At 46.6% G+C, this 14,878-nt stretch overlaps 1 protein-coding gene across 3 annotated transcripts in view; it reads right to left on the bottom strand.

Moving 5' to 3' along the window:
- Positions 1 to 14,878, bottom strand: part of septin9b (septin 9b) — a 69,480-nt gene that overhangs the window by 45,053 nt on the left and 9,549 nt on the right. The window contains exon 1 of one of the 3 annotated variants that reach the window (XM_076043097.1): positions 10,696 to 10,850. The exons of 1 other annotated variant lie outside the window; for it this stretch is intronic. In XM_076043097.1, coding sequence (XP_075899212.1) covers positions 10,696 to 10,717 — 22 coding nt within the window. In that variant the 5' untranslated portion in view covers positions 10,718 to 10,850. Of the gene's footprint in view, positions 1 to 3,523; positions 3,675 to 10,695; positions 10,851 to 14,878 lie in introns of those variants that run through there. One more of the 3 variants, XM_076043088.1, reaches the window with a different exon arrangement.

The raw sequence follows: 14,878 nt of genomic DNA, 5'->3' as shown, positions 1-14,878 counted from the left end.
AAAAACGTCCAGGGACCTTCGGTCCGCCTTGCGGCCGTAACTCAGCCCGCGCTGGGTCGGTACGAAGCTGGATTAGCCACTAAACAGTTGCTAAAGAGTGAAGCCTTCACGACAGTAAATGTTTAAATTGTGCCTGTTTCGTAAAGTTTGCTGTTTTCTCTTCACTCCCGCACCGGCAAACTGAGAAAGTGAGGCTCAGCGGCGACGAAGAGTGTGACCCCGGGCGGGGGCGTGTACCGGCAAGGCTGGGGGTGGAGTGAAGTGCAACAGAGCGTTTTCGCGGGACGCAGTAAATACGAGGAAACGAGCCACGAGATACGCAAATCTAAAAAGCTTTCAGCGCGGAAAATCGTGCGTTGCTGCTCTGGAGGGGCCAGATATCAAATACAAAAGCCCGAAAATTAGTATAATAGGTGACCTTTAATGCAACTTCTTCACCTTATAAATGAGAAAGTCTCATACACCAACGAAGGTAAATTCTGGCATTCCAGCCTTAACAGCATAGAGCCTTGAACTCAAAATCCGTTTTGTAACTTTAACCTTGGGCAACTTGTCAAGACAGCACTTCTTTGTCAAAGTCTGGTTAAACAAAACCATTCTGCGCAGCGTTGAAGGTTTCTGATGTCTGAGGCCGCAGACTCCGCGTCAATGAGGTAAAACCAAGAGAGAAAAAAGATCCTCGTCGACAAGACAAGGCCAAACAGGAATTGAATCCATTGCGGCATTTTGCTTGGTCAGACAAAGCCCAAATGAATGCACACAGCACTCGGTGTCAGGTTCACCGTTGCTGATCAGCACCAGCACAGATTTACTGTGCAGATCCCACCAGGCCTGGCCAACACCCTGTGTTAGGTAAAGAGGAATTCACCCAATGCTAGTGGTATGTGGTGAGAAAAAGAGCCAGAGGTTCAGCTCAACAGTGCAACAACTCACATGTAATCGAGATTCTGGGATGAAAAATTACATTTCTCACATGCAGACTTCTTAGAAGACTTCCAAGGTTGTGTTCAGATACTGTTTTCAGGCAAGCCATTCCCCAAATGAGCGAGGGCCCGTACAAATGCACAAAAACATTAATACACAGAATCTGTCTTGTCGGTATGACGATCCTTTTCATTTTAGTTAATAACCTGCGAGCCACACACTCACACACACACACACACATGAAGTCATTCAGGTACTGCTGGCCTTCAGCTCAGCTTGAGGCTCTTCAGGTCTCATTCACAGGCTGCTGAAGCCTCGCTGAGTCCCTTTGATCAAGCACTGGTTAACTATGCACCTCATGAAGCGCTTGATTTACATCAGCATCCACTGACGGCATAAAGATAACGGCCCCTGCATTCCACTTCACACCTGTTAGCGCACAGTCCTGCCTCAAGAGAAGAATGTGAGTTACCTCGAAGCCCAAAGTCACAATGAGCCATTTCTGCTTTTTATTGTGTCAGCTGGACCAAATACGGTTGTGTCAGGCGGGGAGGAAAAAAAAGTGAGAGGAGGAAGGAGAAAAATGAAGAAGGCAGGACAGTGAATGTGCCAGTAAATTACTGTGTGGAGGACTCTGGTGTAAAGCTGTCAGCTCTCTCTTTAGCCTCTGGGCGCTGGATACTTTATGTGCGTGGCGACGTTACTGGAAGCAGGGCGACACATTCGCTCAACTAGCTCACACGTACAAATCTATTTTTACAATGACCTAACATTGTACGCTTTTTTGCACTCGTGGCCTCTATAGGGCCGCTGAGAACAGTTGGAAACGTGTTGTATTTACATCCGTGAAGCAGCTGGAAATAACTCACTGACACGTCCCTTCTCACCCCCACATGCACACACCTATTGCCAGATTTAAAGGCCGAGCACATTCTCACCTCTTAAACGTTCATTTCCATTTCCTGCCTGCCTTCACGTGGCTCATCGGTGAGGCAACGCGGCACCTATGAGTGGCCGATCAGCAACAGAGTGCCTTTGGACTGGACTCGAGTCAGTTTGGATTGGCAGACGCGGCGGGGGCCCATGTGCTTTCGTACAAAGGCTCCCTCGGGATACAAACGTGGTCTTTTCTGGGCCTTTTTTTTTCTTCCTGTGACTCACATGTTTACTTTTAGATATTTCCTACCTTTTAGACGATGCCATTTTAGTGTGTAGTTATGGTGGTTTCCATCATCCGCTTACCATAAAAAAGTTTATCCAAGAGGTATTATTATAGCTGTAGTGTGCTTACTAATTACATTGGCTTTTTCCTCACTGTGCCTTTACTTCCTTTTTAGTGTGAGATACAGCTGTGGTTCTGAAACCCTCTCGAACAAAGGAAGCTTGAATGGACACAAACCAGAAACTAATGCCCATTTGATGAGATTTATTCAAATTTCCTCCCATAACCTAAAACAAAAGACTTAGAGGCCCCCTATATACCCATTCTCAGATGTTTATGATTTCAACCTGGACTCCAGAGTCGCAGTCCAGTCTTGCATGATCCGTTTTACAGTAAACTATGTCCATCCACTCATTTCATCACCGTTTCTCCTGCACTCAGGGTCGCTGGGAGTGCTGGAGCCAAGCCTAAGTGTCTTGGGGGAAAGGCGGGGTTACACTCTGGACAAGCTGCCAGTTAATCTCAGGGCACAAAGTCTGAAGAACTGGAGAAAGCAGCCCATGTTTACAGCCTCCTAGCAAAAAGTACTGTTTTGCTCTCCTTTTGAAAAGCTTTGCTGTTCGAAAGGTGACAAAAACAATCAGGGCAGAACAAACACCAGGCTGGAGGGTTTGTCACCAACCTGGGAGAGGTACTGTGACCTGGTGACCTCACAAAGGGCTTTCTTTCAGAATTTCTTAAAAGCGGAGCAGAAGGAGGATGGACACAGTTTGTTGTATGATATGGGGCCGATACAAAGAGCAGGGATGCAGGCTGGCTACGAATTCTCCAAGTTTTTATGATGGGGGGTAACTGAACCAACCTCAGAGCTTCAAAGTGACAGAGAGATACTGGCTGCAATTCTTCTGTCTGCTTGCTCCTTCCAAGCAGTCCAGAGGGCAGCTGCAGAGCTCCAGCCTGACAGGAGCCGGAAGAGGAAGACGTGTGGAAGGAAAAAACAGTGGACTCGAAGAGCCGTGGCAAGACAAAGGGAATTGATGCCAGCTGCAAACTGGATTAGTGAACAAAGAGGAGGCAGAGTTGTAAATGTTACATGAGGGGTGAGACAGATGTTTGCTGGAAGTGATGACCCTTTCGCGGGGCTCCATCCTCGTGTTTTCCTGCGTTGCTGCGGCCACTGCTCCGTTTGTTTGGATAAGTTGCAAGTGTTTGGTACAGTCACTAAAAGACTGCAGTCTTAAAAAAAAAGTAAGTGGGTCTGCAAGTATACCGATGATCTTGTTATGAACAAACAGACACACAGAAGTCATCAAGTGTGTAACTTCACTATGCTAGTACATCAACAGGTACGACTCCCTGTCCTGCTATCACAGACAGCTGCTTATCCTGATCTGCCACCATAAATACAATCAGGGAAAAGAAAAAGATGCTCCAAACCTTCAAAATCTGATATAATCCCCTCCAAGTGTGGGTTGCCTCCCAGGTCAGACATCTTTCCGGGCAACTTCTCTCTTCTTCTCTCCAACTTATAATGGGCTCCCTTTTTGATTCTGAACTAAAGTCCACACTGCTCTGTTCGACAAAAAAGGAAAACGGTGCTCTGACTTCAGGCGGCTCCTATATTACCGCGTTCAGGCTTCAGAGACGGCGGCAGGGCGAGCCTCCTCCCTTCTCCTCCCCTTCTCTCCACACACTCCCCCTTTTCCCTCATGTCCTGTGTGTATGTGTGTGTGTGAGAGTTTGTGTGTCTTTCCCCTTCCCCCCCTCGCACGCACGCACATGCACGCGCAAAGCCTTCGCATAGACAAATGGCTCCAACCAGGGGTGCCTCTCAGATCTGCTTCCTTGATTGGACCTCAGCGCCGTGCGGACGGCGAAAGTGGACGGCACGTCACACACAGTCACTGCAGCCCGGTTAACCTGCAATCACACACAATCCTCTGTGTTTAAGCTTGAGGTTGACAGCTGACAGTAAGTCCAACGGCGCTTTTTCGACTTTGGTTTCCGAGTAAACAAGCGCCGCAAAACAGGCAGGCACGTTAATTAAAGCGTAGCTGCGTCTGCGGCGGCTGCACTCCAGTGACAGATAAAGCTGAGAGGCTTTCTGGAGAAAGTTGACAGCGGAGGTACACAGACGATGCCTGTGGGCTGAGGAGGGGGGGAGGGTTGGGGGTAGTGAAGGGGGAATTCGTGCAGCAACTCGCCCACAGGAACATTTGAGAATTTGAGGACGCATCTGACCAGGAGACCCACGAGCTGCGACTCTCTTGCGAGTCGGACGCTCATCAAGTTACTGCCCTTGGAAGTCCTCGGAGCTGCCGTAAAGACGCCGGCGAGAGAGCTGTGACAGTTGTGAGTGAGAGAAACGCTGGTGAAAAAAGACAATTAAACAATGAATCATCCGTCCAGCTCGCAAGTTACTTTGCCACGTCCGACCACGTCCAGTTGCCACAATCTCCCACGACGAAAACGAGCAAATAGCGATGCTATCGCACAGAGGCACTGATTGGTCACGAGTGAGCGACTTTACACAACTTCCTGCTGCGAGCCAGATTGGATGGCAGATTAGACTTAAAGTCTCCAGTTTAAAACCTGCAGTCAAAGACCAGTAACAAAACAAAACAATGGTCTGAGCAAACACATGGACACATCATCACAGTGTTTCACTTCAGACACTGCAGCTTTACAAAGCGTCTTTTAAAGCTTTAAAATCCTGCACTTTATGTTTTTGAAAAATGCAATTTATAAGAAAAGGGTCATTCTTCAAGGTGTCCTAATAAGACGCTGGGCCCCACCTCGTGGCCCCTAACCCTTACACCTGAGAGGTCGACTGCAACACAGAGCAACACTGTGTGTTTATGGTGCAGTCTGGTTATTTCTTTCAAAAGGTGTCCCAGGACAGAGAGCAGAGTGTGGGTCACACACAGGAACACAGCCGTCATGCAGCTCACACTGTACCCTGGAGCCAATAGTCACAGCGCTTTATAGGGTAACTGTCACACGACGACAATAAAGCCAACGTGCACGCGCGCGGCCGTTCCTCACAGCCGTCCGTGGGTGTTTACAGTTGCATTCATTGTCGTGCACGTTCACCTAAACAGGCAGCGTGCCAGCATCGGGATGCGTTTACATGATGATCCTGCGAGTACACTGCGCTGCATGCAGCCATGTGTGTGGCCCCTTTAATGGCCCCGCAGGCCCGAGTGGGCCTGCACTGTGAAGTGTACACGGCAAGTCTCCACAGTGTTCAATTAAACTGAAACGCGCAGCATGTGAAAAAAGAAGAAGAAGAAAAGGACGGCTCCTCCCCCGACCTTGTGTGTATTTATCTAAATATGGATACACTCCCCCGGGCTGTCGAGAGGCGAAGCACAGCGACCAAATGAGGGAAACAACATCTGGGGAGGTGTGTGTTTATATGTGTGTGTGTGTGTGTGTGTGTGCGCGTGTGTTTTCACTCTGAGCGGCATTGTGTGCCCGTGCGCCTGTGTGCTTACTTGACTGTGGCCGTACACACCGATGTGTTTGTGTATCTCGAGGCCCCTGAAGTAGTATTCAGAGACGCCTTTGCAAATTGCAGAATAAATCTGCTCAACCGAAGCCCTTCGGCCACATATCATTGTGGTGCTGTGGGAGTCGTGCTTATTTTGTACCTTCGCAACAGTGCTGTGAGAGTGAAAGTGCGGAAGCGACAGAGCTAAAGGACAGATTTCAGTGTTCATCTCAAGGCTGACTGAGACTCGATACCTCAATCACCCCGGCGTCGTTATTTTGTCACTTCCACCGCCTGATGTGCAACAAGTCTTTTCATTGTGCATGTCGAGGCAGAGTTAAAGCACTGTTGTTGGTTGCTCGGGCCAAAACAGGAATTCAATGCAACCACAAACATTTATTGGCAGGAAGTTGCGCCAAACATTTCAATTTAGGACTTCCCTTCGTATATGAACTTATGCCGCTGGTGCATTTCTGCGCCGCCTTTTAGAAACAATCTGTGCGGCCGCACTAAGGGGAAGAAGCTGAATCACATGCCGGCCAAAAACAGGGTAGTGAAAGCAAGTGTTGAAATCCAAAAGACAAATGAAAAAAGGAGGTGAAAAACTGTAGAATTAGAGGAATAATATGAAACCAAAAGAGGGAGATGAATAGAAAAGTCCCATATGACCACTGACTCCACCCGTTCACGCACTATGCACACTTTTATGACAATAAAATGTTTTTTTTTGTTGCCCGCCTGCCTGCAATACCACTCGCTTGAAGCCATGGATTTTTATCCACTGTGTAAGAAAATTCTTGAACTACTCCCAAAAATCTTTTTAGCACAGAGACCAAGGGGAGGATATTTTGGTGTGAGCGGTACCCTGGTTGTATTTAGAGTCGAGTCACCTACAGAGCAGAATATTAGAGCTTGTGCGTGTTAAATTTGTCTTTTTGCGAGATATACAAGAAAGGTGGTCTGTATGTTCATCTGAACTCTGTTAAAAACAGAGAATGCTTGTAACACTTCATGATTATGTATTGTGATCCATAAACCCTATTGTCAAAAAGAAGGGTTTTTTTGCACAAGAAGGGAAAATTTGGGGCGGTTGTGGCTCAGTTGGTAGAGGGGGTCGTGCACTGATCAAAGAGTTGGAGGTTCGAATTCCGGCTCCAAGAGTCCACATTTCAAAGTGTCATTGGGCAAAAACACTGAACCCAGAATTGTTTCCAATGGGCCTGGCAGCGCCTTCCACAGCAGCACCACCCACTGGTGTATCATGGATTAGATTTATATTGCACTTTTCTAGGCTCTGAAAGCGCTTTACATTGAACCCATTATACATTCACATCACATTCACACTGATGGTGGTAAACAGAGAAATGTGTAGCCACAGCTGTCCAAGGGCAGACTGACAGAAGCATGGCAGCCAATCTGCACCTCCAACCACCACCCAACATCCACTCTCATTCATACAAGGCAATGTGGGTTAAGTGTCTTGCCCAAAGACACAACAAAGGACTGGGATGGAGCGGGATTTGAACCGCCAACCGCCAACCTTTCAGTCATTGGGCAACCCGCTCTACCTCCTGAGCTAAAGTTGCCCCTAAAGTGTATGAGGGTGTGTGTGCATGGGTGAATGACAGGCCACTGTTCAGTGCTTTGGGGAACTGTGAAGATGCTGCACAGCGTTGTTTAAGTGCACTCCATTTACCATATTATTTAATGGTGCATACATTTAAACCCTGTGTGTTGTCCAGCCTCGGGTGAGACACTCTCCTGGCTTTGTTTGCCTCTATTAGCATTTCAACACTTGTCTTTTTTGCACCTTGTTGACCGCGAGCGCAGCTCCTCGTCAACAGCAACCTCCCAAATGAGACCATCCGTCTTTTTTGGGTCGCCCCCGGCTTGGCCTGCACTTCCATCACATTGAATAATCCCACCTGTCAGAGCGCCTCCCCTCAGAGGACCGGAGGTGCGGCTTCACACTCAGCTCCCTCCTTTCCCCGCCGTCCCGGCCGTTTTTGTCGCTCCCTCACTTATCGCTGCCAAGCGATCTGAGGAACAATATGAGGTGATGCCGGGTGGTGGGAGGAGACCTGAGAGGCGTTTACTCGCAGAGGATATCCTGTACACTTTTCTTGTTTTAATGGCACATAGTGAGAGGAGCGATTTCCCTGAGTTCACTTCACTCCGGGTTCATGTGCGTTTGTGGAAGTGGGTGGGGGTTCTGCGCACGTGTGCGATCCAGTAGAGGGCACGCGAGTCACTAGGCGGGTCTACGCACCACATCAGCAAATTCACACACAAAAGCACGACAATATGGTCCACAAACCCACTGAATTGAACCATCGAGTTCAATCCAATCTGAATTTGAGGACTGTGTGCGTGTGTTGCTGCATTAGAATACCGCTGGTTTATTGTCATTGGCAAAGCGATGCAATCCATCCACCCAAACACCCCGACAGATCAAACACACACCAGCCCACCCCGGTGACACCGGTCCAACGGCAGAACAACGTGAGCTGCCACGACACACAAACAGCCGCAGGAACGTGACAAGCAGCGTGAAGTTCTCCTCAGGAGTTAAACACTCCAGTCGGCTTTGGTTCCACTGGACACACAGTGCAGGAGTTCTGCCAGTAGTACTAGTCCATTGCACTGTGAGCACTTAGTCTACAATAGTCATCTAATGCAGTGCTTTTCAAAGTAGGGGAGCCACAAGGGGGTGTTAGAGGGGTTGAAGAAAAAAAATACAAATTAAAGAATAATTGAATGGAATTATCTTTTATTTATAATGATCAAATATAATCCAGTTATTGTTAAATAATCATGATTAGATATAATCTATAATGATATATAATTTCATTGCCTGCTAGTCAAAAACAATGTTCATGGCATCGTGTGTGTGACATTCTGCTTTGCACCATTTATCAAGGTGATTTGCTCCTCAAACTAGCCTCGGTAGAGCAAAATGAACAGGTTTGCGACAAAGAGAACGAAGGAACAGAAACAGCCCAGCCATGGAAGGAACTGCTGCAAACAGTTAAAGTAAGAAAATATGAGGCAGCATAAAAGCTTAAATTGAGTATAGCAACACATCCAAATAAAAAAATTGCCATGATTATCAACATGTTGGTGGTATTTTTATTCTAAACAAATGTAACAATTTTTGAAAGCAAATAAAAATAAGACAAAACATTCTAGAAGTAAGTTTTCTGCTTCTCTTGTAACACTGTCTGTTGGTTTGCCAAGGGGATGCTCGCCAGAAGCTAATTCTGTTTTTGGGGGGCCGCGACGCGGAAAAGCTTGGGAACCCCTGGTCTAACAAATTAAAATATTTGTTCAGTGCGGAAAAAGGAAATAACAAAAGTAGTACACAATTTTATTCATGTATCAACTGAAGCTGCAACTGTGAAACTTGCCTTGAATTTCAACTCACAAACTGCTTTGTTTATAGCTGGATGTATAACAGGCCGCGCAAAGCAAGCACAGCCAGTCTCAGCTACAGTCCAACAAAATAATTGATTTCTGCTCCGCTGGCTGCGCATCAACTGTTATATTGTTTCCAGGATGAGTCATTTATTTCCCTTTACATCGCAGCGTGTCACCGATTGGCCATCGCACGTCAAATGTGGTAACCATACGGAACTGCTCGTGCAAGATGCACGCGTCCTGTATTGAACACATGATTCTAATCTCCAACAGACGTTGGGAGGAGGAGGAAAGATTTATCCACCTACACGTCCCATAAAGTCGACTCCCATCACTCGCAAAACAATGCCTGAATGAATCAGAGGGGGGATGTGGGTGACGCCTGTCGTCGAGGCAACCACTCCAAACACAACTACATAAAGGTGGCGGTTGAGAAACCAGGAAGCAGCGCGGCCCTTGCAAGACTTCCTCCAATGAACTCAGCAGATCAGGGAGCGGCTGCGACGGCCCGACCCCAGACGACATTTTAACCCCATTATTTCAAATTATGGCAAAAAAATTTATAAATAATAATAATAATGATAAAAAAAAAAAAGTTGGGGAGGAAACAGAGGCAGCGGCAAAGAGGGCAAGAGCACACTGCAACACTGCCACCAAGTGGGCGTGAAAACAGTTGCATGTTTTTTCTTTTTTTCTTTCTCCCTCCTCGAGCCCCAACCACGTTTACCGTCGAATTACAGAAGCTATTAACAGAGTGTCGCACAGCTTGACGTCCGGCTCTAATCGCTCCGAGATGCCGGGATGGTTGCCGTCCCCCCCCGGCTGAACACTGAACACACGTGGCAGCGGAGGATCGAGCGACAACTGACACACAGACACAAACGGCACGTCTGAATCAATGAAGCTGAGCTGATGAGAGGAGGAACAACAAAGATTCCCGTTGAAACGTGGCCACCGCTGGAGCTGCTGAGAGGGTGTGTGTGTGTGTGTGTGTGTGTGTGTGTGTGTGTGTGTGTGTAGGGGGGAGAAGGGGGATGGTTTGGGGAGCTCAGCGGGAGCGCTCTGACTGACTCCCTGCGGTTCACTTTAAATAAACCATCTGGGTCAGTCACAGCTAATCTGACAACTGGAGCTTGGAGTCGTTTAATGGTTTAACTGGGAAACTGTAAAAGTTAAACAGTGTGTGTGTGTGTGTGTGTGTGTGTGTGTGAGGCATTAGATAGCTGACCCCGAAAGCTGCTGATGACAACTCGACAGCCACACTGCAAAACCGGGGAGAACCGACCCCCTTCCAGCCCCCACCGAAGCTGCGGCGCCGTCCCTCTGACAGCTCATCACCTCCGAGCGGCTCCACAGATCCACCCCACGCCCCGCTATCAAGAGACGCTCCGGCGGAGGGTGCAAGGAAAATAGAGACACGGAGAGGTGAAGCGACGTGAAGGTCAGACAGACAGACAGACAGATGGCCGTGAACGCCGGCCTTCACCACTGTGACTGACTCAGTAAAGCAAACAGGAGCCCAGCGGCAGAGTGCGGCCACTGCTGTGGAAGCTGCTTCCCCTGCAGCCTCCTGACAAAGAAAAGACTTTTTAAAAGCAAAAGAAAAAAAAAAAGAAGCAAAAAGTCCCTCCAGTGGAAAAGCCCTTCTCGCTCACTCAGTCTCAAAGTCAGTTTTGGGAAAAGCCAACAACTCACTTACCGGCTATTCTGTCTCGCTCCATAACTCAGTGGCCTCCTCGGCTGCACAGCCACATGGAACCTCTTTTGCTTTTTCCTCTGCACTCGCCTTCCCTTTTTCTCTTCTTGAAGACTTCCCCTTTCTCCTGACTCAGTCACTCTGTCCCCCCTCCTTCTAGCCTCCCTCTCTCCTCCCTCCTTTTCCTTCCCTCCGTCTCTGCCTCCAACTTTTAATGCCTCCAGTCTGTCAGGATAACAAGTGAGCAGATGTCTGCGGCCACATTACGCTCTTTCCCCGCTGCGTCTCTCGTTATCTCCTCCGCGTTTTACGATTGGAGCCCCCGGAACGCGTTGCTGCTGACGCTTCGCTTTGTCTTCAACTCTTCCTTTCTGATTAAAAAAAGAAGGTAAAATCCTGTGTGATCTTGCGACCTTTGCGACTGGCCGGACGGAAAAAGCCACCGCTGAGCTTCTGGAGGGACTCTTTAACAACTCCTCTCATTTTTTTCAGAAAAACTTGAACTCCGTCAGGGGTTCAAGTGACATCATGAGACTTGGGTGACAGGTTCTAATTGGACTACAAGTTCAGGAACGTGCTTCTGTGAAATTAAGTGTTTGCTACTGAGGAATGTTTGCGACATATCAGCCGAAAACAATGTGGTTCATTTATCGTGTTGCTCACAGCCAGGAAACATCCACTCTCTCTCTCTATCTCACTATCTATCTCTGGTAGGACTTTACATTGACTTTCATTGATTTTTTTACCTTGTTATCTCTAGCTCTCAGCTTTGCATTAGTTAGTTTGAATCATGCGTTTTCCGGAATTTATTTTAAAGGTTACTCTTTTTTTTTTTTTTAACTATTTATTGACCTTGATAACTTTTTAAATAGCCTTAATTTCTTAAATAATACATTTTCCAGCTCCGTAGTACTTTGACACTTTGAGATTGCTGAAATTTAAAGTGCAATATAACTACATTATTATTATTATTGTTATTATTATTATTATTCATCTTAACCTCACCTCAGTTCATACCCTGCTGCCAAATTTCAGCTTTCACCGGAAACTTTAACCGCTGCATCGATGACCAGTCGAAACGTTCTCACTTCCTCAGCTCATCACTTCCTCTTCCTCGTTCTGGCCGAGAACATCCCTCCTTCCAGACATCAACGACAAAGCGAACAGCTTGGGACGGATGCACCTCCCAAACAAACTGCGTCTCACTCCGTCCACGTGCTTCACTCTCAGGCTGAGGACCAAAACAGAAGAAGCCACAAGACAGTTTTCTCGCTGGAGGCTCAGAATTGGCAGAAACTTTTCTGCTCTCATAAAAAAGGGAAGCTTTCAACTTTTGGGTTTTGGACTTTATGGGGTCAAAACACGGGGGAAATGTTTGTCACGATTTGTTTCGAACAGCACGTGTGTATACAAAGATGCCGGTTCGTCTTTGTGTGGCAGCTTTGTGTGCAGGCCAAGTTAAACATAAACTAAGATTTGTAGTTTGTTTTTTTAGGTTTTGTTTATTCACGTCGTCTCTGCGCCTTTAAAAGTCAGATTAAAGGGCATGATTTTCGAAATATGAAGAAAAGGCAACTGTACGACCCACCGTGAGAATAAAGTGAACCAAAAAAAAAAAATCTGAAATCTGTTTTAGGAGCTTAATCGCACAAATAAGCACAAATAAGAGGAAACCTGAGACTTTTCTTTCTGTGTGCATCTGGAGGGCTGTGGTTACCAGTTTGTGCATCCGTCTTTGCAATTCTTGCACATTGAAACTTTATATTTGTCAGTCTGTGAAGCACCTGCTACAGATGGCATGAATGTAAAGCTAATAATCTGTCATTCATAAACTTCTCAAATAAGAGACAGAATAGACCATAAAGAAGATTAAAGGCCGAGAATTGGACTTAGCCTGAAACATAATTTAATTTGTGAAACATTTCTTTGAAGTCACCTATCCTCAAATAGTTTTTCTCTGAAAGTATGTCACGCTGTCCTTTCAGGGAGGAGAAATTCATTCATGTGTCTCCCGTTAGTTAATGCAGCCCCCGGCTCAACAGCATTATTTAAAGTGACAGCGACCTTTCAGCTTAATTTATGTAACTGTTTCAGCTCAATTTATGAGCATAAATTAAAACTTATTAGGACACCATTAAGTCAGAACAGCTCAGGACATCAAGTTCACGCACATGATGGTGCGGCGGTTGGCACTGTCGCCTCGAAGGTCAGAGGTTCGAATCCCGGCCGAGGGCCTTTCTGTGTGTTTGAGTTTGCAGGTCCTCCCTGCTGCTTGTGTGGCTTCTCTCCAGGTACTCCGGCTTCCTCACACAGGCCAAAAACATGCCCTTTATTTTCACCGACGACTCTAAATTTGACCGTAGGTGTGAGTGAGAGTGTGGCTGGTTGTTTGTCTCTATAGCTGCGCTTCATGACAGTTTTTCACAAAATAAAAGTGATATTTCTAAAATTTCAGCAAAGCACAATTGCGATTTGCAGGTGTTTCCATTGAATGGTGTGAAGCGCTGAAGCCGCAATATTCGTCAAATCTTGCTGGACAAGATTTTTTTACAAGAATCGTTTGCTTTTGTTTGTTTGCTGTCAAGAAATAGTCGGGTTTTTTCTCTTTGACTGCTTGTAAAAAAAAATGTTCCGTCTCCTCCTCCGTCCAAACATGACATGGTTGTAAGTTGAGGGTTGGTTTGTTTGATTGCCTGTTAGATATTTTCTCTTATATGTAATCAGTGTAGAAAAGATGGCAGCTTCCCTTTTGTAATATTAAATTTATTAAGTTAAAAAAAAATAAAAACAAACTTAGCTATTTCCATTCTACTGCAGTCACTATCAGTATCCTCTAAATCCTTGGAATATTCACACTGATCATTCAGGCTGTAATACATGTGAATTGTTTTGAACTCCTGAGGGCTTCCTCCAGAGACATCTCATGCAGGGCCTCTTCATACCTTTCAACACTTCCTCTTTCTATCATCTCAAACTGCTTGCAGGACAGGGCTAGGCCTTCTCAACACACGCGCACACGCGCACACACACACGCACACGAGCTTTGGCTTCTATCAGCAGATTCTTCTCACATGACTAAACACCTGGAAAACACACCTAGAAAACACAGATGTATACACACACACACACACACACACACACACACACACACACACACACACACACACACACACACACACACACACACACACACACACACACACTACTCCCAGTCTGCTATACGTACACAAAACTTGCGGCCTATATTTGCTCCCGACAAGGCAGATGGTCATGAGGCACAGACGGGCACGTGTGCTTGATCACTCAGGCGAGACAAACTCTCACAAACACACACACACACACACACACACACACACACACACACGACCCCGAAAGTTCCGGACAGAGGACGTAAAGAAACGCATATCACACATTTTCTGAGGCTGAATGGTGAGCCTCGGGGTGAGCATCAATATAGGTCATCACTTCAGAGGCCGACCTATGGCCGTACGCGTGACACTCCAACGAGCTGAATTTAGTTATATAACGACAGAGCAAAGAAGAAAAAATACTCACCAGCATGCCGGCCAACACTAAAGGGATGCCTGCGGGTCAGCGGTGCACAATGAAGGAGAAGGAAGAGGAGGAGGAGGAGGAGAAGTGGTGAAAGAGAGGTAGAGCGAGGACGTGACGAGGAAGGAGGCGGAGAGCCAAGAGTCAAGGCTACTTGTGTCCAAAACACACGTGAGACGGGAGGAGGAGATGATCAGAGGAGCCCCCCACCCCCCCCCCCCCCACCGGAGGCCTCGGCCAACCCAACGCTGGATGAACATCTTGCACACGGTAGCGTTGTAGTCAAGACCGCAACAACCGAGACCAAGACATTGTCAAGACTAGAGAGCATCGAGACCAGACCAAGGCTGTATATCAAAGAAAAATAACAACAAAACAGAAAAAGGGACCAGTATCTTATTTAAACTCAAGCTTTCTTCTAAATGGATCAGCAATATCTCTTTTCAGCAAGGTATCTTTTAATCATTTTCTTTAACATTTTTGCTGCCTTTGCCAACTATTTTGAACCATTTTCCAAAAAAAACACTTTGCTTAATATAATTAAAAAATAAATTAACTAGGAATAAGGGGGCTGGGTGTCAGTATGGGTGTCACCAACAGAGCGTAAAACTCTGTTATTATCGTGTAATTACAG

The sequence above is a fragment of the Nelusetta ayraudi genome, unplaced genomic scaffold (genome assembly GCF_046127955.1).
Source record: "Nelusetta ayraudi isolate G7.1 ecotype Tasmania unplaced genomic scaffold, CSIRO-AGI_Nayr_v1 ptg000004l, whole genome shotgun sequence".
NCBI lineage: Eukaryota > Metazoa > Chordata > Actinopteri > Tetraodontiformes > Monacanthidae > Nelusetta > Nelusetta ayraudi.
Note: the sequence above shows the minus strand (reverse complement) of the source record. Positions and strands in the feature narration are given on the sequence as shown.